The 25803-nt window shown below is 39.6% G+C and overlaps 1 protein-coding gene across 4 annotated transcripts in view; it reads right to left on the minus strand.

The window, feature by feature from the left end:
- The window catches only part of MTHFD1L (methylenetetrahydrofolate dehydrogenase (NADP+ dependent) 1 like), a 161562-nt gene that overhangs the window by 79735 nt on the left and 56024 nt on the right, over window positions 1–25803 (minus strand). For 3 of the 4 annotated variants that reach the window (XM_075087940.1, XM_075087942.1, XM_075087941.1), the window contains 2 exons: window positions 21456–21524; window positions 15045–15156 (listed from right to left, as the gene is read on the minus strand). In XM_075087940.1, the coding sequence (XP_074944041.1) occupies window positions 15045–15156; window positions 21456–21524 (181 nt within the window). The remainder of the gene's footprint in view (window positions 1–15044; window positions 15157–21455; window positions 21525–25803) is intronic. The other variant, XM_075087939.1, reaches the window with a different exon arrangement.

The following is a 25803-nucleotide window of genomic DNA, read 5'->3' on the forward strand; positions in this document are numbered from 1 at the left end:
CTCACGTAGCAAAGGACCCCAAACTGTACACTGAATTCCTAATTGGCTGCAGGAAAAGCTGAACCTGCAACCCTTGATTTATGAAGCTGTTACTCTGCCTCTTGGGAGCTCTGTTTGAGATGCAGTAGATGAAGACAGCAGATAGATGCAGCATCTTCATGCATGTGAAGCATCTGCTCTGTCCCTGAAGCTTTACTCCCACTCAGAGCTTGCAGTTGAGGCTAAGCTGAAGATACATTACAAGCATGTGCCTTATTACTGCAGGAAGCAAAGTTGAAGAGTTTGAGACTGTCAGCTTCAATAAAGCTGTCGGCATAGCAAATCAAGGATATAGGGACTGACAAAAAGACCCATCATATAAAAGACAGATAGGCCACCCAAAATTTAAAAATAATTGTAACTCGTATTTTGCCTTGCTGTATTTGAGTCTAATCTGTTTTCTCAATCAAATCAAATTAATTACACAGCAGTTATATAAAACTGCAAAAAGAAAATGACAAGGTCAGAGCAGCAAACTGGCCCTGATATACCATTTAGAATATTAATCTTTTCTTTGAATGTATTATTTTATATAATCAGAAAACAGTCTCTGAACACTTTCAAACACTCTCAACATCTGACCTTCAAAAGCACTTTGGCTATTTGCCAGAGCAACACTCTTCCCATTAACAAATCATACTGGCCCTACATAATGTAGTATTATTTGCAATCTAATTAACATGCTTAGAAATGGTTTAGAAACATATTTATACCCCTAGTCATGAAGTCTTGATATTTTTCTTTAAGTCTAATCCCACCAGGTCGTAAGATCAGATATGTAAGCAAACCTAATTTCTGTTTTCAAAGAGAAATAACTATTTTCTGTTAAAATTATTTAGAAATTCCCAGCACAGAATAACACACATGGTCTGTTGTTTGAAAATTTAAAAAACACAACAATTTGAAGTCAGCATACTTCCTGAGATATCACAGTATTTTTCTTTTATATTGTCTATGATAAGAGTTCTTCATAAAATTTATGAGGCAAATCAAAACACCTGCAAATTAAAATTTTAGGAACCCACTGCATGTGCATTTTTCTTCCGAGAACTTCTAGAGACATACCTTCACTTTTTATCCAAACCATGACATTATTTCAATTGGGCTGGTAGAGAGGGTAGCACAGGATGAGAAGAAAACATTTCGGAGTTCTGATACCAAAGATGACCGTGTAGCTTTGAACAAGTCTCCCTGAAACACCTGTTAACTGAGTTCTCAGTGTGCATGTGTTAACGGAATACCAGTGGAAAACAGAAAATCAACTCTGCTAAATTATAAACTTGTACTAGATTATATTAAACCTCTGCCAAGTATAATTGCCATAATCAAAAATGGAAATACACTTATGTCCTTAACACATTTCACATTTGTATTGACTTCTCTGGAGCCTTGAAGATTTAAGTCAACAGTTCACAAAGTAAAGAGACATATAAACAAACATCTTCCCCTCCATATTTGTACGTTATTAACAATTTTAAATAGAAAAGCTTTCAGAAAACAAAGCACTCCTGCCTGCAGATTCAGAACAATGGCTCAGAAGACAAAAAGCAAAAAAAGGTTTCTCCAACATGATGGAAATGGCTGGACATACCTAATTCTTATGCAAGTAGTCCATAAGAAGAACATTAGGTTTCAGTATCAAAAGCCAGGAAAACAAACAAACAATCTAATAAAGAGCTTTCATTTTCAAATTATATTAAAAATAAACCATTCACTAAAATTAAAATTCAGCCTTTGAAATGGGACTTGAACTCTCTATGCATACTCTGCCCTGCTGACCCTTGCTAAAGGGTGTAAGTCAATATGAAATACTCACAAATGGAGAGCGGATGATGGATTTTCTGCCAAATAACCCTAAGCAAAAGTAACGCTGTTAGCTAGGGAGCCTGCTTTTATTTCCTTTGCCAAGTGATAAATTAAGAGAACATCCTAGCACATATGATGTTTTCCTGTTTGCTTTTTTTTAACCTCTGGTTCTTCTCTTCTTATAAATAAAAGCGATACAACCAGTAGGTAACAAAAGAACAAAAGGAACTGCTTATTTGCTTCTTATGAGTTGGGAGTTTTAAAACTAGGTAAGATTGCTAACTTGAGGAGGAAAGGGAAAATAAATAGGACAGAAGTTGCAATGCCATCAGTTTCTACTCATTAGAATGGTATTTTATTTATCAGGAACTGGGCAGTGCCTCTACTTTCTGAATGAATGACAGATCCTTCCTATCTATTTTTACCTCTGGATAACTGTCCTGAGACTGAGAATAATGGATAGCCCTAAACAGTTGTACACTCCATACTTTTAATTTATGAATGTAATTGACAGGGGAAAGAGTTGTGTTAAGCTCTAACATGTCGCACAAGCGGTCAGCATACGGAACATTAAAATACCATGTCAGCTTGTCAGTGAATTCCTGATGCATGTTTAAGTACCAGCAGCTGCCATGCCTCTATGAAAGCCCCGTTCCCTTAAAGGTCTTATTACTGTACTGTTTGGCATCTACCCATTTGCTATGGTGAGACAGTTCTTGCCCCAAAGAAAGTCTATAAACTGAATAAACAAATAGAAAGAATAGGATTACATATGCAGGCATGGAGGTTGAAATTACTTGCTTCAGGCCATGAAGCCAGTCAAGGGTGGAGGGTATGCCTCCTGATACACACTACAGTGCCCCAGCCACAAGACCAGGAGTTCTCAATCACAGAACATGTGCTGCTGGTGACAAACGATGGACTCAGCAGCACTTTCTCCTTGTTGTTTACTGGGCAAGAAAGAGGAGCAACGACAGGTCTCCTCAAGAAACCAGCTCCTCAGAAGCCAGCCAGCTCTAGTAACCAGGCAGCACGCAGGAACATTCACGCCACCCTTCCTGCCTCTCATCGCCATCATGGCAAATCCCCCAGGCACACAATCCCAACCCAAACATTATCTCACTGCATCCCCCTTCTACTCTGAAAACCCATGTAAAGAAAACAAAGCATGGCTTTCTCAAATAAGGTACGCATGTCCAGTTCTCCACTTGCTTCTGACCCAGCCACTTCAGTTATGGTGCCACACTTCATTCAGCACACGACTGACACACATGTGCTACTTAGTCTATGAGTCTACAGCTCTCAGTCTATGAGAAAACCATTTAATTTCTTTGCCTGTGAGGTACACAGCAGCATCCATCCACCAGCAAAGTTTCAAAAATCTTGAGAACAACCATGCAAGGCTATGCTATCTCTTCGCTATTTTCTATCACGTCACTGTTATGCTTTTCTCCCACTGAAAACACTTTGCCATGAATTCAAACCCCTCTAAATGTACTAATTAAAATGCCTGGTCTCTCACATGACATCTGGCCTGAGAACAGTGGTAACTCCTGGTCACTACGAGGAAAGGCAGTCAAATACATAGTTTTATTATCCTGCAGGGTGGCCTTTCTGAGCAAAAGATACATAGCCATTAATTACACAACCTCTAAATGAAAGGAAAAAACAGACAGAGTTGTTGCACTAGAGAATGAATGTCAGAGCCAGCAAAGGAAATTAAAACAAACTGCAAGGGTCTTCAGCTACACAAATTAAAAAGTAGAAGCTAATAAAGTGAGGTCACCATAATATATTAAAGATAAAATAGAAAAAACAAAATACACAAGAGCTGAATGCACTACTCTTAAAGAGCGAATCAGGAATTTCAAAATCCTGGAAGAAAAAAAATAAAACCATAAGGCTTGTATTAGCATTTTAAATAAGTTCCTTTTCTCTTGGTGCCTTGTATCTGAAAAGTATCAAAACCTGTATTTAAGTAACATAAGAGGAGTGCCAGGAAATCTGAGTGACTACAGGCTTAACGGCATTCAAACAGAGTTTTAAGAAAAGAATAATTTAAAAAATTTTGAGCTAAGTAAGAACTATAACCTTTGTCTACCAGAGGCAGGCTATGCCAGATAAAAGCCTTTCTCCAGTAATGAAAACGTGACAACATTTCATCAACGTGGCCTTCAGAAAAAAACCTGCTACAACAATACATAGGAATGTGTTAGCAAGACTAGAAAAAAATTATGATTACATGATTAAAAGAGAGGAAAATAGGCAGCCATGATAGGAGAACTGCGGGACAGGAGAGAGGACCAACCTGAGGGCTCTCATTTACTACTTGCTAAACAACCTCAGCAGAAAGGCTGAGGAACACTGATGGACTTTATTGACAACGCCGAAGTTTGAAAGCGTTGCCAACACGGAGAGGAATTCAGATATCACATGGGAAAAAGCTGCTGAAGAAGTGAGGAGAAACAGAATGAAAGTTAGTAGTAAAGAGTCACTGCCATTGGAGATAAATGACAAAAATCTGACCTACAATTTGGGAGCTTCAGACTTGCAAAATCACAGAAGAGTCTGGGAGTCTAGCAGAGTTAAGTCAATCACAGAAAGAGTGAAGTACAGAAAATGAGAAAGAAAAAGACAGACATGATTGATCTGAGGATAAACACCAACAAGGTAAGAGTGACTTTGCAGAGCTCTGTGCGTGCACCTGTGTTGAAGAAAGTGAATACTGTAACAGATGCAGAAACTAAAAATGCAGATAGGCTGTGTTATAGCAATGGCAAGCCTACCAGTAATTATAGATGATTAGACATGCTGTGCTTGTTTAGTTAGACAGACAGTATAAAAATTATCACCTGAGAAACAGAAGACTAAGCTGAAACACGGTATTACAGAACAAGAGCAGATGAGTCCAAATTGGCCATGGAAACCCAGCTACCTTACCAGAAGCAGCAGCAAGAGTTAAAAATCCCAGCTAGTTTTAAACTGGAGCTCAGTCAGTTTATGAAGGAGTCATCTGATATGCTTGTCATATAAAACAGAGAACTCAGCTGAATGGCTGATGATTTATAATCACAAGTTCTTTTACTCCTGTAAATTGCCCCATATCATTCTGGATAAAAACAACAGGTTTGGGAACGCACATTTACAAATGTGTTTCGTAGTGAGGGAATACCAAGTGAATTTCTAAGACTTTGTAGGTTTATCTTTTCTCTTTAAAGGGAAGAAGGTAAAATCTCACCACATGACAGTCCATAATTTGGGAGCTTTTATCTTCAAAAAGCATTACCTCTCCTTATTGGGAAAAAGACCACTTTTTTATAACTAGCGTAACATTAGTTAGACATAATTTAATAGCTCACAATCAATACCAACTTTCAGTTTTCAGTTTAGCTTTGCATAATTTACAAGCTCCCAAATTAATTCAGCTCTGAAATACTGTGACATATGATACCAAGGTCAATGCCAGAACACTTCCTGACACACAAAAACGTTTAGGACAGCTCTCTTCTATCCAATCTTCCTTCTGAAAAGCTTTATTTTGCGATGCATCCTAAAGATCAAAATTGTCAGAAGAAAAAGCTTCAAGAGACCTGCACAGAGTCACTCAGAACTTTCTCAAGGACTCTGACTACACAAAGATAAGTTTTGATTCTCATTTGGCGTAATAATGAATAAATAATTTCAAGACTGTTTTAAGCATTTTCTGCAATAGAAACGGGTATTTAAATGATACTGTAATTTAAATGGATATTTAGACAACCATTTAAATCATTGGCACCTGACTTACGGTGGCAGCTATCCATAAGGAAGGGATGCATGACTTGCTCCCAGACTATTTGTGACAAGGTGGTGAACTAGCTCAGCTTTCAGGAACTTTGACTTTCTATCGGTGAAGGAAAATACATTGCACAACATCTTGTCTCCGAATACTTTCCAGCTTACTGGTAAGAAAATTTGATAAGATTTTAAAAGCAAAGGGGAATAGGGGAAGATTTTTTGTTTCTACTTTACAACACGTGACAGAAATGGAATTTACTTTTACTTTGGCAAACGTGAAGAAGGAAATATAAACGGCACCTGGGATGTGAATGACATCACCATTCACAACAGGAGGGCAAAGATTCACAGATCATCTAGCAGTAACAATATCTTATTTTGCAGTTTGTGCTACCACTGTGCCTTGTACCGTTAGACCATGATCTTAAGAGCCTTGCAGCAATACTAACACAGTGTCACCTTTCTCTCCAAAACCCCACTGCCACAGTTGTGCTAAGCACAGCTGCTTGAGCAGCTGCACTATGAATGGGATCAGCAAAAACACTGTAAAGTTTTGAACATTCAATATCTAGTTTGTAGCACACGCATTTCAGAGTAGGCCAGTAACACTTATGCTGACAATGCTGTCAACCACCTTGTACCATGAAACCTCAACCTTGCTTTAACACTTAAAGCAAGAAAAAAACAAACCAGTTCAAAGAGCAAAATACTGGAACATAATCACATTACATTCTATTTCTTGTGAACATAAGGAGCGAAGAGGTCAGAGATTAAATAACACAAGGAGAAAGACGCTAGGCAAAATCTTAAAAATTAAAGCTCTCTGGAGGTTCACCACATGGAACCCCTTTCTAGTGGTATCGAGCAACAAACAAACAAACAAAAAATCCTTGAACTCAACATTTAAATGTAATAATATCATATGGAGTACCGGTGCCAAAAGAAGTTTAGCCAAACTATTTGGGCTTTATTTCCTCTTTTGGAAAAAGGCTACCTCTAAGAACATAGTTTGAAGTGTCTTATGACATAAAAAAAATCTGCCGAAGATTATTCCCTTAACGTACTAAACACATACAATTTTCATAAGGTGGTTTATAAACTTGTTATACAATGTCTGCTCTGAGAGTATGTAAAACGGATACCCTTTGAAATACAACTTTGTATGTACTAAACAGATAGAGCAGCTAGCATCATTAGTTTATTCTAACAAGAGTACCAACACAATAAAGTCAATTACTTAGCTCATAAAAATTTACTGCTTCTACTTGAGTTTATACCATTAAAAATGTGTGACAAAGTCTTTCCAACTACACCAAGTGGACCAACTAAAGAAAGAAACAGAAAGTGAACCTTTTGTAAGAAAGGCACAGACAGCTTACAGTATCCCTCCTCTTGTCACCTTATATGACACCAGGAAAGACAAAGTCACACTCGACCTTGCCTAGCACAGCGCACTCTCAGTGTTGAATGGGACGTGCTTATTAGGAGTAGGAAAGCAAGCAACTGCCAAACAGATAGTCCAAGCCTGAAAAACAAACTCCAGAAGGACTTCGGTTTCCTTTTCTTCTGGATTTATAACAATACCTTCAAGGGATCAGAGACATAGATGGGGCAATCTGCTGAGTTGTTTATTGCAATAATTTCTGACTCACTGACAAATATGACTCAGGAAAGCTCACTCCTCTTCCCCTTCCATCCTTTAATCCTTCAAAACACCTCTTGTGCAGCCTGCATTCACTGACTAAAAAATGCTAATAGTTCAACCTTTCTATTCACCTTAACAGAGTATTAAGAAACAATCTGACTGATGCAGAAAAGGAACTGGGAGTTTTAGAAGGTATTTTGTTGCTTTAAGCCAACGCAGGAGGAGGATAGAGCAGCAGAGAGATGTGACATAAGAAGCCCTGACACTGTTAAATGTGTTAAGCATCAGAAATTATTAACTCTCCCTGAGCCGAGCACCAGTCCCATCACAAGGAGTGACTAGCTCCATTCTGTGTTGATAAAGTTACCAAAATTTCCCTGTCCTTTTTTTGCTTTATTGATATCTCCTTTCCCTTCTCAGCAAGACTGCCTGCATACACGCCCACAGGAGTAAACAAGGATTGCAAAACACTTTGCCCTCATGGCATGTCTGAAAGGTGACAAGTTAGAATGGATCCTGTAGTCTAGCCCTCTCCACTCCTGGGTGCAATTCAAGGCACCTCTCTCTAAACAAACCTTTGTCCCAGAGAGACATTTGAGACATCAGCAACCAGAATAAATTCCATCTCATTGATGCTTCTTTGCACTCTTTCCTCTGCTCTCTCCGACACAGGCACGCCTCCTGAACCCTACAGGACCTCTCACCATTTGTCTACTTGCAAACTACACCAAAAATTTCTTTCCCCCATGGAAACTTGTCAGAAAAAGAAAACTGCTGGGTGAGCAGGATGGCAATACTACTGTGATAAAGGCATGTTTTCCTGTCCATTGCCAGCTGCCTGTCAGTAGGCACTTGTCACCTCTTGCCCTCTGAGTAAATAGCAAGTCTTTCTAGGACAAGGACTTTATTTTTTGTTCGGCATACATGCAGTTCTTATGACTGGGACTCTTAACTGGCAGCAGTTACAGTGCGGCTGAATCCATACATTATTTCCCAAATTCTTGAGAAGTGTGTGTGTTTAAGAACACCCAAAACTGTTTTGTGAAATGTTTCTTTCCTATACTCCAGCATTTTATGGGCAAAACATTATCAAGAACACTTTCCTCCTTAAATAGTGTCATCTTGAGAGTTAAAATCAAGCATTTTACATATACATCAGACATTGTGTTGGTCCAGACATGGGACTTCTGCTGTCAGAGAAACAAATACAACAGTTCTTTGTTCACTTAAGGCAATCACTCTAACCTACACATCCAAAAGAAACCTGATTAATGGTCTTGTTTGCAAAAACTGCCACGACACTTTTGAAACAATGAAAATCTTCCCCAAAGTAACGGCAAGAAACTATGGAGGAAAGAAAGATGAGGCACAGAAGTAATTTCAGAAGAGGAGTTCCAGCAAATCAAAATACATTCCCCTGAATCATGAAATAAGAACACAAGCACAAGGAGAAATTTGCACAAAATTAAAGCTTTACAAAAGTGGCAAATTTATCCTCAGGGCTGCCAGTAAAAATTTCAGTTGCAATTTACACCAGGTGTGGCCTTCGGTATTAACCCGCTTGTGTGCATCAGCCATGAGTTTGACATTCCTACATCAGAGGACAGCGATGAAGAACAGAAGGGGGATGAAAGATATTAACACCACAAAACAAAACAAAACAAAATAAAATACCCCAAAGAAGTACTTGCCTAAATACAGATAAAGATTATTTCCCCACTCAGTCATAGAACAGGACTTGGCCTCAATGCCAAGCTCCTTTCCTTGCCACTGCTGAGATGTCAGCGGCCTTTGCTGTTTAGCAATTAAGGTGAACCAAAAGCAAGTGATGTAGAATTGATTAAACAGGCCAGATAAGGCAACCTTTCATAAAAAAGCAAAATGAGATGTCTGAACAGACTTCAGGCTGCTGCCAGAGGGTCTAAAGGGATGTGTGAGGGACTGCAAAGCTCTGATAGCAACTGTGAAGATTGGCATGTTCAACGTGCTGCAGTGCAACGCTTCCGAGCTGTCGGCATGTCTGCCCCATGTGGCCCAGATGCTGTGCAGTGCACAAGCTGCCCTCTGGCACAGGGGCTGCCTGTACCACGCAGCTGTCCTCAAAGGGCCATGCTTGCTCACAGCAAGGATGGGGGGAATTTGCAGGGGAAACAGGCCTGAAGCAGTAAAAGGCTGAGAAGACAAACAAGTGCAAGGCACCCAGTACTAGCTGAGAAACTGCACTACAAGTTCAGTGGCAGACCTCGTACTGAGAGAACTCAAAATTAGAGCAAAAAGACTGAGTTGTCAGTACATAGCAACCAGGCTCAGGGAAGAGGGAATGGACAAGCTGAGATAAAAGTCTTAGGTTATCTTTAACCTAATGAGTGCTGGTGATTCACTTGGATACCTGAAACTGAAGTAGGGAATGCCTTCAATCAGTGAGAGTTCAAAACAGCACTCAATGGTTAAACTTTGTTTAGATTTTTTTTTTAAACCAGAATGTCTACATCATTGTTAACTGACACCATTCAAAAGGCACAGCACGTTGCAATTCCAACTGCAGAGCAAGGAGAAAGATAGCCAATGCAGGCCAGAGAAAGTAAGGTTTAAAAATGCATTTAAAAAGAACATTTTGGGAGGCTTTTTTTTTTGCCTTGGCCATGGCACATGGTCACACAAACAGTGGGATCTACACAACAGATTGGTTTTTCGCTGCTGGCTGTCCCAACTCACCCTCCCCTGCCCGAGCTCCGGTGTTTTTGTGACTCTGGGCTGAACTGCTTCTGTGTTAAGTCAGCAGAAAACTAAGCCAACAAAAAGGGCAATAGGTTTTGCCGGGATGTCATGCAAAAACAGTTGAGCACAGTCTGAGAAAGGAGACAGGCATAGCTGCTCTGGTGATGCGGGCTCAGTCTGATTAGCTAGTGCATCCACAGCAGCTTTACTGGCACTTTAAAGCTCTGAATGAGGCTATAATATTATAAATATTTATTTCAGCAAATGCACCATCTTACGTGGCATTATCTTGACTTCCCCCTGTAGTGCATTTAGCCATTTGTCCAGGCACTGTCTGTGAGGGGAAGGAAGGGGATTTTTTTGTTGTAGTTGTTTTCAGTCAAGACCAACTCTCCAGTTCAGTTTATCACGTGGCTCTATGAACAGGTGTGCTGGCACATGAGGGGTTGCACAGGACTGGAAAGAAGCAGCTGGAGGGAAGAGGCTGCTTACGCCAGGACAGAAAATAAAAAATATCTATTTTTGTGAAACTGTGGTGCAAGTTCAGGACAAGCTATTCTCCTTAGTACTATCTTCACACTTACCAGGAGGCTCTGCTCTAAAATAACTATGGCTTACGTAAAAAATAAAATAATAAATATACAAATAAAATAATAAATACATAAAATAAAGATATAATAAATATACGTGATATATATTTTATATGTATCATCATCCCACCTCACAGTGAGTAATCTAGCATATGTACATTAAAATATTTCCTCTACTCTACAGGAAATTAATTTAATTGCAGATCCTGTCATGGATTTCTTATGTTCCCGCTTTGGATGCAGCTGCACAAGGCTAAGAGCCAATCTCATAGCTCATGGTGCCTAAAATGCCTCTGCCAGCCATGCAGTTCTGCCACTTACCTTACGCTATTTTTCAGTGCCTCTTGGACTCCTTCATGAGCTTATGCAACTAACGTACATGGCAAAACATGAACCGCAATCGCTTATACAAGAACCTAATGAGACTAAACTGCACGAGAACAGTGGTAAAAGAGAAACGTGGAGCAGTGAACATTTTTACTTTTAGCAAGAGTGAGTAACTAAACTTGGGCAGCTAGTCAGAGAACTGCAGCAGAGCCGTCCTGCGTTCCTACTGCCCGAATCCACTACAGGATCAGCTTTCCCCACTGAGTTTCAACAGCAGTATGGGGTTCAGGTGCACCCCACAGCGAGCAGAATGGGGTTTCTTGCCAACTGCTTTGCTGTGTAACTTCACAAGACATTGGGCTCTCTGCCTTAGGGACATGACCTCATGTCTCAAGTGGACTGGTGCACACTTTGTAGCCGTCATTTCAGACTTCAGTTGCAAGGGTAGGATAGGACAGTATTTAATAAACCAGCAAGTGCTACGTGTAGTCTCTGCCCGTGTGCCCTGACTAGTTACCAGAAACAACTTATTTTATTTAAACATAAAGCTTACAGTCATTACAACCATTAGAACAACCATTTACACTTGTGACTAGCTGCAAAGTTTATTTAGGTAGGCCACTCTAGGAACTACTGCTTTTAATATCTAACAAGAATCTAAAAATCATGCTGAAGTTCTTTGCTCAGCAGAGCAAAGGCAGTCTCATTTTGAAGCCAGTTTCACAGGGATTTGTGTTCTGTAGAATAAAACCTGCACGAGAGCCTTTAGCTGGCAATACACAAAGGTTTTCCTCTATTGCAGCTATACAGCTTTGTCTCCCAACAGAGAAACTGGGGCCAAAGATGAACAAAGCAAAAAAGAGTGTTAAAGACAAACAGGTGGATAACAAAATAAAATTTTTTTAAATAAGCATGAAATGCAAGGATACGCTCTCAGTGTCTGAGGGAAGAGGAATCAAAATCCAAGGTGACACTTTTCAGGCTCCAAAACCTGGATCAAGACTCAAGACTGCCGCCAACCTACTTCCATTCAGATGATATAAAACAGTCTTCCCACTTGAAAAGCCAGCTCACTGCAGAAAGAGTCACTTCACCCAGCCTACAAAAAATATTAGCTACCCTAAACGCTTCAGCTCTTCGTTTTAGAAAGCCACATAACAAAGAAACATGGCTTAATGAAATACTGATTCTATTATCATTAAATAAGTGTATTCAGAATGCAAAATGGCCTTACTTTGAATGGATGTTTGATTATTAGAGGGCAATGAACAGACCCTTTAGCCGTACAAGGGTAACACTGGAAAAAACCAAGTGTTTTTCTTGATACGATCATGCGTTTTAAAAAGGAAACACAAGCACACAACACATGCCCAGACTACCTTGAAAACTTCACGTTTCACCACCTCAACTGCAATGCTTTATTTTCTTACGCAGGTCAGCATTTTCCCTAGTTACTTCTACCTAAATATAAGAAGTGAGAGCAGAAAACTGAATCAAACTTTTCCCAGGAATGCTCTTGCTAACAAAATATTACATGCAAATGTCCAACAATCTTTGCAAATTATATTGAATCAGAAAAGCAGAGGTTAGCAAAACTGACCCTAGGAACTAATGTTGTTAGTAATACCCTACTACCAAGGATCTAAAAATCATTGCGTGCACTTTGCTTCTCCGTTTAAAAGAAAAAGGATGGAGAACATTTTGTCTAGGCACAGAATCCTTAGGGAGATCAGAAACTTACTTCTATAAAGATGAACAAAAAATGAGAAAATAGAAAATCAATAAATATTCTTTAAAAAGAAGAAAGCCCTCAAGATAATGAAATACACATGAATTGGGTCTGCGTGGCAAAGTTTTGGGGAGGGGAGGCTTACAGGGGTGGCTTCTGTGAGACGCTGCTAGAAGCTTCCCCTATGTCTGGATAGAGCCAATGCCGGCCAGCTCCAAGATTGACCCACTGCTGGCCAAGGCTGAGCTCATCCACCAGCAACTATGGTAGCAACTCTGGTACGACGTATTTAAGGAGGGGGAAAAACTCCTGCACACCACCAGCACCAGTCAGAACAGAGGAGTGAGAATATGTGAGAGAAACAACTCTGCAGACACCAGGGTCAGAGAAGGAGGGGGAGGAGATACTTCAGGCACCGGTGCAGAGATTCCCCTGCAGCTTTGAAGACCATGGTGAGGAAGGCTGTGCCCCTGCAGCCCATGGCGGTTAACAGTGGAGCAGATATCCACCTGCAGCCCATGGAGGACCCCACGCTGCAGCAGGTGGATGCCCGAAGGAGGATGTGACCCCATGGGAAGCCCATGCTGGAGCAGGCTCATGGCAGGACCTGTGGCCCTGTGAAGAGAGGAGCCCACACTGGAGCAGGTTTGCTGGCAGGACTTGTGACCCCAAGGGAAGGGCCCACGCTGGAGCAGTCTGTTCCTGAAGGACTGCACCCTGTGGAAAGGACCCACACTGGAGCAGTCTGTAAAGAACTGCAGCCCGTGGGAAGGACTCTCACTGGAGAAATTGATGAAGAACTGTCTCCCATGGGAGGAAACCCACATTGGAGCAGGGGAAGAGTGCGAGGAGTCTTCCCCCTGGGAGGAAGGAGTGGCATAGACAATGTGTTATGAGCTGACTGCAACCCCCGTTCCCCCTCCCCCTGCGCTGCTGGAGGGGAGGAGGTAGAGAGAATCATGAGTGAAGTTGAGCCCAGGAAGAAGGGAGGGGTAAATTAAAGGTGTTTTTAAGATTTGGTTTTATTTCTCATTATCCTACACTGATTTGATTGGTAGTAAAAATTAAACTAATTTCCCCAGGTAGAGTCTGTTTTGCCTGTGATGGTAACTGGTGAGCGATCTCTCCCTTCCTTCTACCTGTTCAACATTTTTGTTATTCAGAGAATAACTGAAGTGACATATTTCTTTAGGGTTTTTTTTCAAAGTCCATATGATCTACAACAGGTTTCAATCCTATTTTTTATTGGTATTTATTTCTGTTACTTTTTAAGATTTTTGTAAGATATCCCTCTGTCTTCTTGTTCACTAGTTAACAACTTTGTATAAGAAACCCTTCTATTCTCTATCTGTAAAAATATAGGTTGATTTGTTTCATAACAAAAAATATATACATTCTATAACAATGCAAACAACTCCCTCATCCTCTCTACAACTACCAGTGAATTTAGATAGAAAAAGTACTCTCAAGTAATTTGATTCTCTTTATGTAATGTACAGCAATATGTAGGTATGACATAAGCATATACAGACATATTTCTTTGCTAGTTGAAGGGTGCTAGTGTAAGAAACCTCATGTTTCTTATGACTTCACCTCTTATAGAGCACTGCTCCACAGGTCCTCACAGTTCAACTTTAGGATTAATGTAAGCCAATCTGGGTGTTCAGGACTCAGAAGAGAATGGCTGCACCAGTGCAAAGGCATTACTACTGCAAAGTAGCAACACCCCTTCCACAGCAATTTTTCTAAAAACTAGTTCATTGTTCAGCCACAAGTTCATTTTGCCTGCAACCATAACAGTAAGTTCTACATGTATATTGTTGCTTGTGAATGCTGAATTCTTAACATAAAAAGAGTCTGCCCACCCACACGCTTTCATGAGAACACAAGGGCCTCCTGGTGAGGTTTACAGCGCAGCTGGACCAACCTAATGGCTCACTGCCACCAAAATAAGGCAGTCTTACTCCTTCTTCTACCACCTTCCCTCTGGCGTTCCTCTGCACTGGCTCAGGGACATCTGACCCCTGAGTGGGCTGAGTTTGCTGAACTGGCAGAGAAATAATTCAACAGGAAAAGGGAATGGCTTCTGTCCATTTATCAAGAGGGGTCAGATGAAATCTAATACAAGGAACTTCAGGACACTTCTTTCAATGTGATCCAGCCATTTAACTGGTTCAGCTGCCTTGCAGATTCTCAAACACGGTGACAGGAACACTTGAAACAAAGGGCAGGGTGAAAGTAGTAATCCTTTGGGTTTTCTACATGTTAACTTTAAGATGATTTAAGATTATTATTAATATTAGCATAAAATGAAGTAGCATTCTTACCTTTCATTGCCGTTTTATCTGTTCACTTACATCACTTTGCCAACTTACCAACAAACCGTAATATAATAAACAAAATAATTACTTACCTACAAATCCTTTCTCTCCAACTAATTTAAGGGCAATTTTATCTGCCAAAACAGAAGAATTTCCATGTGCAATGTTAGCAAAAGGTCCAGCGTGAACAAATACTGGTGTTCCCTGAATGATTTAAAAAAACATATTAATTTAATGGCTAGATAGGAACACAAGCTCAATACTCTTGCACACTATCAAGATTTTATATAAATCAAAAGCGCACAAAACAAGTAAGCACTGTTAGATAATCCAGGGGGGTTAGGTACATCTCAGGTGCTTGAGATGCCATTTACTGACAGGCCTAGATGTCAGAACCTGCTTCATTCACAGAAAGGTAATGGACAGCAGTGCAACCTGTAGGTAATTTACACAACTTCTCACCCAATCTTGTACTAACGTTTCCTATTTCCTCTGCCATGCGGTGGCACGCTATTCTGGCACATGTACTAGAGCACTAAGCACATCACTGCAGAGAGTACACAAGTAGAGCCCAACTCCTGCCCTGCTCCATCCCTTACTGCTCCTATTTTCCTCATTGCCTGTAATTGCAATTCCTGTGCAGGCAAAGTAGCCAGTGGAAGCAATGAGGGACCAGAGTCAATGGTTAAGGGGCTGGAGAGGGATAAGGGAAGGGACATGGCTGGGGTGCAGTGGGGATGCTCACATACAATGGAAAAAGCATTCACAGCTGCTGGCTGAGTGCCTGGGAGTCCCGGGAGCAAAGCTGAATTCCCCTACGCTAGACACTGTACAAATATACAAGGAAAGTAGACTCTGTAGCAAGGAGCAATCTAAAACAGCAAAAGCATGGGCAAGGAGTTAACAGAGGAATGGCACAGGGAAATTTGTCAGAGAGCAAGCATATCTCAGCTTCCCTGGAATTTTTTTGGCAGGCATCACAAGGAAAACAGAAATTAGAAAATCAGTATCTACAGAAAGGGATTAGGATTAGGTGAGAGATATTAACCACTATCTTTTCTTCAAGTCAGAATACACAATCAAACGGAAGGATTTCCCTCCAGCTGACTTACTATAAAATACTCAAGCAAACAATTCCCCACTGTTGTGTTAATGCTTTTAGAAAACCCCAGCTGGTTAAAGAAAAGGTAAGCAGACAACTTCAGATTATCTCCATCAATGTTCTTCACACATTCACACACACATAGTATTAGGAGCTACTGCCAACCCTCACAATTTCAGGCCAGCTACTGGGCAATCTTCCTCAATTTTTGACCAGAAATGCCAATTAAGGAGGATGGTGTTCCACGGATCAGCTGCAGGCCACATCCAACAGCCCCATGAACCACAACTTGGAAACTATTAACCATATAATAAAAGCCAGTTGCTCTCCCCCACCACCAGTGTCTTAAGAAAACAACCTACATAGAAAAAAAATTTTCATGTTTTTCATAAAACACCAGAACAACTGGATTACAGTAGCAAAATACTTGCTACTATAGAAAACAGATTTTCCTGTTTCAGTAACAGCGAATACAAATCATAAAACATATAAACAACAAGCATCTGTTTTCTTATTGCTTCCTCTAGAAGTAATTATACATAATTAATTGTTTTGTTCAGAGCAAAGACAAGTAACTTTTTAGCCACTGGCACATCAAATTTCAGGTTTGTTCTAATAAAAGAGGGGATTTTTTTTCCTTTAATCAAGAGTGGAATAGGAGAATATGCATATATATGGGCAGGGGATATTCTCCAAAAACTAGAGAGGAAACAGTGGAACTGGAGCAGAAAAAGTAAATAAACCAAAAATTATGCCCTTTAACAAAAGGAATAATGCAGATTATTATCATCATAACACACTGACTTCATAGTGTTTACTTAGGATTTTTTCTTCTTGTTTTCTATTTGCTAATGACCACATGCTGCAATACCAATTGGGGATTTACATATTTATGCAAAAAAAATTAAATATAAGCTTCTTATAGTATTTGGGCATCAATCTAATGGGAGGTGCTGTGCAAAATATAAGCTCTTTGGGATAGGGGTAATCTTTTAACTTATACAAAATAAAATGCAAACCACTTCCACTAACCTAAGCTTAAGTTTTACTTTTACTTTAACTCAGTATTTACCCTTCTGGTGTTCAAATAAACAGACTGCAGTTTTCAGCTACCAGATTTAAATCCACAGGATTTATTCTGATTTGTGTTTTATTACGCACTAAATTTAATTTTACTCTTCCAAGTGCTTAATTTCTTGTGGCAAGCAACTACGGGGCTGCTCTCAGAGCCCAACACACACACAGGCAGGTGTGGTGTGTGAAGCACAAACACAGATGATGAGGGCAGCCCAGCCCATAGTGTGGCAGCTATGCAGAGTGGGGGCCAGAAGGGTCTCCCACAACATTCCCTGTGCAACTGTGCTTCCAAGAGTTCATCCATACAACATGGATGGAAAGGAAATTTGGATTGTGGGGTCCAACATCCAGAATACGGGCAGCCAAGAGTCCCCCTGCCATTAACTTGATATCCAAACATACTACTAAACCACTAGCATGGACAGATACTCCCCTAGAGCTCTGAAATCGACCAGAAGAGTTATTCAAATGGTCTTTTTACAAGAGCAATCCTGGAATACAAATACAGTCTGGTACTGAAGGGAGTGAACTCCAGCAGAACCTCAGGAGCCTCAGGCACACCCTGGAACAGGGACAACAATGTCTTCTTGGGCCAGCTTCGGTAACTATGTCAGCCTATCCATCCCACTCTGCAGAGTGCCACTTATTTTTGTTACACTCTTAATAAACTATATGCAGGAACAAACAGTGGCACAGGGATGCGATTCTGCTGACTGTTTTCAGTACAGGAAATTTTATTATCCAAGTTTTAGTAAAAGAAATAAACCGATAATGTCAATAAATATCTGAAGTTATCTGGCTCCTAGATGGGTGTTTATAATACTTGTTACCATCCACCCCTCATCTTTACTGTGAGTGGCACTTCAAATGTAACACGAGCAGACCATCCCAGAGCAGCCAGCCTGCAACTACAAAGAGTAGTCCCATAGAGCAGCTGCTATGTTATGCACGTGCAAAATGCAAAATAAATGCTAAATTTTAAGGGATCCCAGTATCACAGGTTGGAAGGGAACTCAGGGATCATCTAGTCCAATCAGTTCACATCTAGTCCAATCCGTTCACAAGGGAACAAATCTGTCATGACAAACATGGATGAACACTATGAAATCAATACGTACATTTCAAACAAAGTCATCTCAATTCTACAGCTTTGGATATAAGTTCCACTGAAGCCTACAGTTATTGTAGTTGGAGCACCCGGTGTTTCCCATTTTGAGATTTTACTGTCATTTCTGCATATGAAACACTGTCAATCACTAATGCTTTGAGGCGCCATTTCTGATGAGGGTTGTGATGGAAATCAAACCACCAAGAAACCACTTTAAAAACCAGCAAGTTAGAATACACACATCAATTCACATATGAAACAAAGCACTGACACAGGTTGCCAGTTCAGTTCCACACAGGACTGACGTTCGATCATTTTTGATTTATGAACTCAACATCTTCTTCAGTGCATGCAGACACTCATATATAGCTGGTGCAAGTCTACTGAGTAGGTCGTTCTTCTCCCCTTTCATAGGTCATTAAAAGCAACTCCCCAGGCCTCCACAGCTTAAGACAATACCCATCTATCAGCTTTTTGACAGATCACAGAGGAATGCAGCTATCTCTGCAATGGCTACTTTCAGCTGCTGATAATCACAGACACTATCACTTACAAATCATGCCAAATTAACTGTCAGTATCATCTGGGAGTCACCCAGAAGGTCTCCTGCTCCACCTCCTCAGACAGTCTTTCTGTCGTTCCCCAATACTGAAGCAATCTGGAAGACCTGCTTTGGTGAACAGTTTCATCTCTACTGGCAGGACAGGCCCACAGAACAGCCTGAGCTGCATTTGTGTTCTCTTTAATCATGTTATTCTGGTTTTTATACCACCAGTGTGCTGTAGACACTGGATGTCCTTGTCACAGGATCATTTCTGATGCTACTGTTGTAAAGTTGTGGTGCTGTTGCTAAAGGTCTTTACACTTGTATAGAGAATTTATTCTCCCTGAAGGGATTAGGATTATGTTGCCCAATTACTATTGGTAGCCTCTTTGGAAACCTAAGAGGTCCTTCTTCTTTTGGATGCTACTTATTATTTCAAGTGTAATTTAGGCTTCAGGTCTCCTCATTTCTGGTTTGCAAGAAGAAAGACTTTCAATTTACACGCTCATCAGAAATATGTTGTTCCCTGTAGCAGAAGAGACATTATTACATCCACCACCTCAGGGTACGCTGGGATTAGCTTGTCTTAAAATCTGTCACGCTGAAGGGCTCTAAGCTCACAGGTGGATCACTGCGCTACATTCAAGTGTGCAGGGCAAAATATCCTCCTTGTTCCCCTCCCCTCCCTTTTTTTGGAAAAACTGAAGCTATTAAAATTAGCACAATTGACATGAATATTTAAAAATAATGGAAGGTATTTATTCACAAAATGGGACATGACACAAGCTTGAGGCTCAAGAACAGCAAGAACAGCACAGGCAGTAACTGACTAGGCCATTGTGTCTCTACACAAGCGCAGTGACACAGTCCAAAAGACACACATTAGCCAAAGCACAGCACTATCTTGGAAAAGGTTTAGATAAACTGGAGATTTCCATTTTTGCATAGGTGACTCAGATTAGCCTGCAAGCCAACAGGTATTTGAAAGGTGACAAAAGTTCATCTTTGAGACTCAAATGGCAGCAGTGGAGCATGAAGCAGCCTTCTGAGCTGCTTCAGTTTGCTCTTTTAAAAATAAATTTGCAAGAAGAATTTTTGGGAAGAATATCCTCGGGTACTGCGGTCAGGGTCCTCCTAACAAGCAATAGTCTTTGATGAAAGTTGGCAGATGTTTCAGCCATAGCACAGATTAGACTAGAAAAGAATACCACATAAAAGGCAGGATTTTTATTGCATAAAAATGTGAATATAAAGAAATGCAGTGAAAAAAAAAAAAGCATGCAAGTCCCAGAACCAAATGCCCATCGACCAAAAGAAATTCTTCTGACATTTTAAATTGTCTTTTAGAACACTACAACAAACCCACATTATTTTCTAACAGATATGCAAAGTGCAAACAGAGTGAATTAGACTGAACACTCAGAATCAAAGCTACCTTGTCACTGATGCTTAATGCATACAATGTTATCCAAGTGGCGATTTAATACACAGTTCTGGCCATGACATTCTCAATCCTCCGCAACCTGCAGTTAAATTCTGACACACACATATATTCTTCATACAGCCACATGAAAGAATGAATGTTCCTTGCAGGAGAAAATAATTAAGATGGCTATAGTAAAATAACATAAGACTTAAATTCTATTTTTCTAATATTCCCTGAGAGTAGGAAGCTGTCCCCAACCAAACACAAAAGGAAAAAGGTAATTATAATTTTGATACCCTATAGAAAATGAGACATTTTTACCAGCTGGGGATTGCACTGGTATCTTTCTACATTCTTAAACTTTTCACCACACCAGGAACTGCTGTGAAATATTCCAGCTACATAACTTCGATGGTCAAACTTTCAATAACATATATTAATTTTTTTTCCAAATGCATTTGTTTTCAAAATGGCTTCATTATTTCCCCATTTTTCTTCCTCCCTCTCTCCATGAATATTGCTCATCATTCAGCTTACTACTGAAAAGGCAATACTAGACTGCCACAAAGTCACAAAGTTAGGTTGTACTAATTCTGCGTTGAGCTGTTGGAAGAAAGTTCACTAGGGTAAGTGTAAAAACAATTGTCTCATAGGCCAGCAAAGCTTCATTTAGTCCGTGACAGCACTATGGCGAGATAAGGTAGCTGGGAGCTGTCTTCTGAAGAAGTCTAAATAGGCAAAAGGACCCTCCTGTGTTTCTGAACGACACAAACTACAATACAGAATAGAATGGACTCAGCAAAGCATTTATTTTCCACTCAAAATGCTGGGCTGTGGGAATCATCATGGGAACATACATATAAAGGAAATACATAAAAAAGAAACTTCCCTAGAAAAGCAAGATGGGAAACAGAAGGAAGCCTATTACTTGGAAGCCCAACCTGCCTTCTGGTGTGCTCAGAAGCAGTTCAACAGTGCACTGCAGCTTGTTTGCAACACCAGGCAAAATTAGGACTAAAGCCAGAGAAGGCTTTTCTCAAATAAAGGAAAAACACACCAAAAAGGTATAAATGCAGATAAGAGTTGATTAGTTAACATACACAAATGAACATTTGCTGAAATGCCTTTATGGATTTGACCCTGGCTTGAACCTTGGAAGTTAAGTGCAGTCACTGGAGAGAAGCACAACAAGCACAATATGGAATTTGAAAGCCAGAGAAGGGCAGGCATCATAAGCCATACTCACCTCTAATGTCTGCATTAGTGTGGGCTTAATTGCATCTTTCATCAAAACTGCCAAAGCACCTGTTACTCCCTAAAAAACAAGAGTCCACATTTTAAGGAAGTCAATTCTAAGGTGCAACATTTCTGAGTTAAACTTAAGCTTAGAGTTAAAACAGGGAGAAAACCTTACACTTCCAAGGAGAAAAAGAAAGTGCCCTCATAAACCATAATGGATAAGTAGTGTTACAGTGTTGCATAAAGAATTTATTTAGATGTTATCTCAAGAGTTCTAACATATTGTATTTACAGAGTGTGCCAGAAATAGTAACGATTTTGCTCTGAATAAACTTAAAAGACAGTAGGTAAATATTCTTCCTATTTCATGCAGAGACCAGAAACAGAGTTATTAAGTGATCAGCACTAGGATGTTCATGGGAACAAAAGCTGAAGTGGAAGGCAAGGCCACTGAGACCTGAGAAAGAACAAACTTGCTAAAACTACCTAAAGAAATGACAGACATATTTCTTTCATGACAGAATCAACAGCATGAATCAATAGAGAGCAACAAGAAGAAAGGGTATTTTTCGAGACTTGTACAAATATATATGTAATAGACACAGGATGAAAGCAGACACAGAGTTGACTAGGAGTAGATAATGAATTCATAATGAGATCAAAAGTTAGAGGTGCATTACTGTGATGATGAGAGGACAAAAGGAGCTGTGTGAACTGCTGCATTTTAGTTCTAAAAAAATCTTATTCCTCCCTAAAAGTTTTGCTGGATATTAAGTATAAATTTCACATCAACTGAATTTAAAAGATAAGAAAGTCATGACATCCCTCTACACTAAAATCCAATGCCCATTTTAGAAAAAACTGGCTACAGCACTATCAAACTATATGCAGAGTGCTATCTAGAAACCACAAGCATTTATTTCAATTTATTCCTAAATTATTTTGGGAAGAAAATCCATTTTATTTTGAAAGAACCAGATCATGAATGGAAAAAAATGTACTGTTATAAGCAGTGGCTCATTTGACTGAACAATTAATGCTGTGTGAAAATTGGAGAGACAGACAGATGAGAGACATCAAAGCACGTGGTCATTATATAAGTACAGTATTTTACACAAATTCAAATTTCCCCTTTCTAAGCATCACATCTGAACATAGACTTCAGAGGAAAATGAAGCGGAATATTTGGCCTCGGATAAAAATAGATTGAAACCAAAATAGTAAAACTGGTTTTAGTAGAGCAGAGCAAGTGTCTCCTTGGGGGAGACTGAAGGAAAGGAAAGAAAGGAGGGAAAGAAGTTTCTTCACTCTTTGCATTTTGCAAACGTCCACTATCTACAAGCCCCAACAGACCCACAAAGAGGTAATAAGAGAAACAGGTAGCAAAACAATGTATTTGTCCCTTTTCTGAATTAGTAAAGAATAAATTTGTTTCTTAATATGTTAATTTTCGAAGTTAGGATCAAAACACAAGGAAACACCAGCACGTCAGCTCTGTGTCAGAACGGCTGAGGCTTCATCATTTCCATAGAAGCAGCCTGGTGCTATGTTGTACATATACCCAACTACTCTCACTTGAATCCAAAGCTGACTGCCTAAATGCAAAGAAAAGGAAAAGATATTAAAAAGAACAATGAAATTATGGTTGGTTTTCACTTCCGTAGGCTCCTTTATAGCTACAGATTGTTTTAATTCGTAAGATTATAACTAATTATGCAGAAAAAAATCTCAAACAATTTTCATAAAGGTTCATTTAATCTGTACCCCATGAAATTTTCTGCTTTTAGAATAAAATGTAACTTCAATATTTTATCCATAAATGAGTTTTCTTTTTAGGACCATCTAAAAATAACTGCCACTGCTACTGCGTTTGGTTTCTTGTATTTAAGTAATTTGTAAGTCTTTCTAAAGTGCGTGTATTTCTTAGGATATTAAATTTTAAACCTATTCAATATCACAATTTGCTTTACAAAACTGACTTGATTCCCTTCCAAATCTGAAGCACTTACAAAGTAAAATAATGAATACCCAGTCCCAGCTGGGTATGGAACAAATGAAATGGAACAAATTTAAACCCCTCCATTAAACCCCAGTTTTTAATCCTACTAATTTATCAAAACAAATATATTCTTCTTCCTGATGATCACAGTGCAGAATTTGAATTCATTAAAAAAAATAAAAAAATCAGAGTGTGCTGTATACTTATTGAATAGATCTATAAGCCTGTTGTTTTTCTGCTGTTTGATTAATTCAGCAGCCAGCTGGGACAGAATTTCTGACCAGAGCACAGTTCTTCCCCTTCTACCCCCAGCTGAAGGAAATTATGCTCGTCACTAGCTGCTAGCAACACAAAACTCTAACAGGTAGTTAAGTTGTTGGTCTTCTCTCCCACAGAAAGCAGAACCGTGTGCACACACTAGTTAGGAGGCAATAGGTAACAGAAATATCTGAAGGAAAAGGTTGGTTAATTTTACATTTTCTTCCTGTATCCCAGTTTTTCCACCATCATGTAGCATCAGCTATTCATCATTACGCTAAAAGAGAAACAGCTGCTGATAATTTTCAGCGCATGAACGCTGAGATAGTTTACAATCCTACCACAAAAAAAGGCAATTTTCATAGCTAAAGCCAAACAGAAAACTTTACATCAGATCTTCCAACTGGTCAGTTGCAAGGTTAACTACCTGAGCAGCCGTAGATCAGCCCTAACACTCTTTTTGGGAAATCTGCCTAACGACTAACAAGTGCGGACTCATGCCAGGCGCCTCCATTGTCTACTTCACACTGGATGAGACCACCGGCTCATTCAAAGCAAGCACGCAAAGAGCTATTTGCTGACCCAAGCCATGTTGGCTGGAAAGGCGGCTTTTTATTTCTAAAAAAATATGAAAATAAAATCAGGACACATTCTTCTCCCCTCCTAGACAATAATGGTTCAAATCCTGTCTCCTTTACTTTCTGATAGTTCTTCACCAATTTGATAAAAATAGTGAAGCAAAAAATACTTCCTATGCATTTTAACTTTTTGGGAAGCTTCATCCATATTAGATATGCATTCTGGATACAACAACACATTGTATCTGAAGCCGAAAGCAAAGAAAAAAGATGCAAAAGCTCCAATTAGCACACATCATGTCTATCTGCCCTCCATGGTTCTTACACAGGTTTGGTGTCAAAAACAGTCTTTAAAAGCTAAACAGCCAATACATTTTTCATATCTATCTGACATGACGATCAGAATAAAGTTTTCATTCCTTCGTATCCCCAGTTCTCCAAGCAGCTAGCAAACAATTCCCACAGCTCACCCAAATTCCCAGATCTCATTCTCAAAGCTATTTAAGGAATCAGGTTCCAATTTCCAGTTCAGAGAAGGTAGTTAAATTTTTCAAAAAAGAATTAGAGGCTTGGACACTTACATACCAATTAAGCATGTGAGAGCCCAAGGTTCATTAGCTTTCCACTAACTCACTGTCAGAAGACAGAAGTAGGACTCTGAACCAAACATACACAGACACAAACTACTTGGTTCCCTCCTGGAACCGATCCCAAGTACTTCTGAAAATAATACCCCTTCCATCTTCCATCTATCCACCAGCCATTGGGGCAGGTATGCTCCCCATGACAGCAAAGATCATAGAGCAGAAAATAAATTGCACACGTGACACAAGAAAGGCAAACTTAGATGAAAAACCAAAATACCAAAATAACTTCCAGTGGAGCGGTCTCTGAAGTCTAGCAAGAGTGGAAATGAAAGCCAGCATTAGATGGCAAGGAAGGTGATTGAGAATAACTACTGTGAAATGAATAAGGGTTACACAGACCAGAAGGCAGAGAAAAACCCTTTTTGTGATAAGAAAAATAATGAAGTACTTGTAACTTCCCTTCATTTGAAACTACAGTCCCTAACACAATGATAGAATTTTTCTGCAATAACAGTTCTGTAAAAAACTAAACCCTTAATTGCAAGCTGAGAAGAACTGCAACCACTTGTGTTTAAAGTGAAGTATGTACACAATATTTCTCATGAATCAGAGAACAAAAGATATTCAGCTGACAGATCATTTATGAAAGTAAATACAAAGGTATTTTTTTTGGTCCTGGAATTACTGAAATCTAACAGCATGGCACAGAAAGTAAGCTAGGAAGAGGTCTTATTTAAAAAAATAGTGACATATTTATTTAATATTTTTCATAGCTGCTGAAATACTGATCTAGGGCATATATACTCATTTAATTTCACATAAAGATATGGCATGTGTCCATCAAAATTCTACTACACTGTGAAAGCCAAAAAGCAATTTAGTCTTCAAAATACTGTACAATGATCACCACATTTTGGCAAAGACTTCTGTATG

Source organism: Phalacrocorax aristotelis, chromosome 3 (assembly GCF_949628215.1).
Source record: "Phalacrocorax aristotelis chromosome 3, bGulAri2.1, whole genome shotgun sequence".
Classification (NCBI taxonomy): Eukaryota; Metazoa; Chordata; class Aves; order Suliformes; family Phalacrocoracidae; genus Phalacrocorax; species Phalacrocorax aristotelis.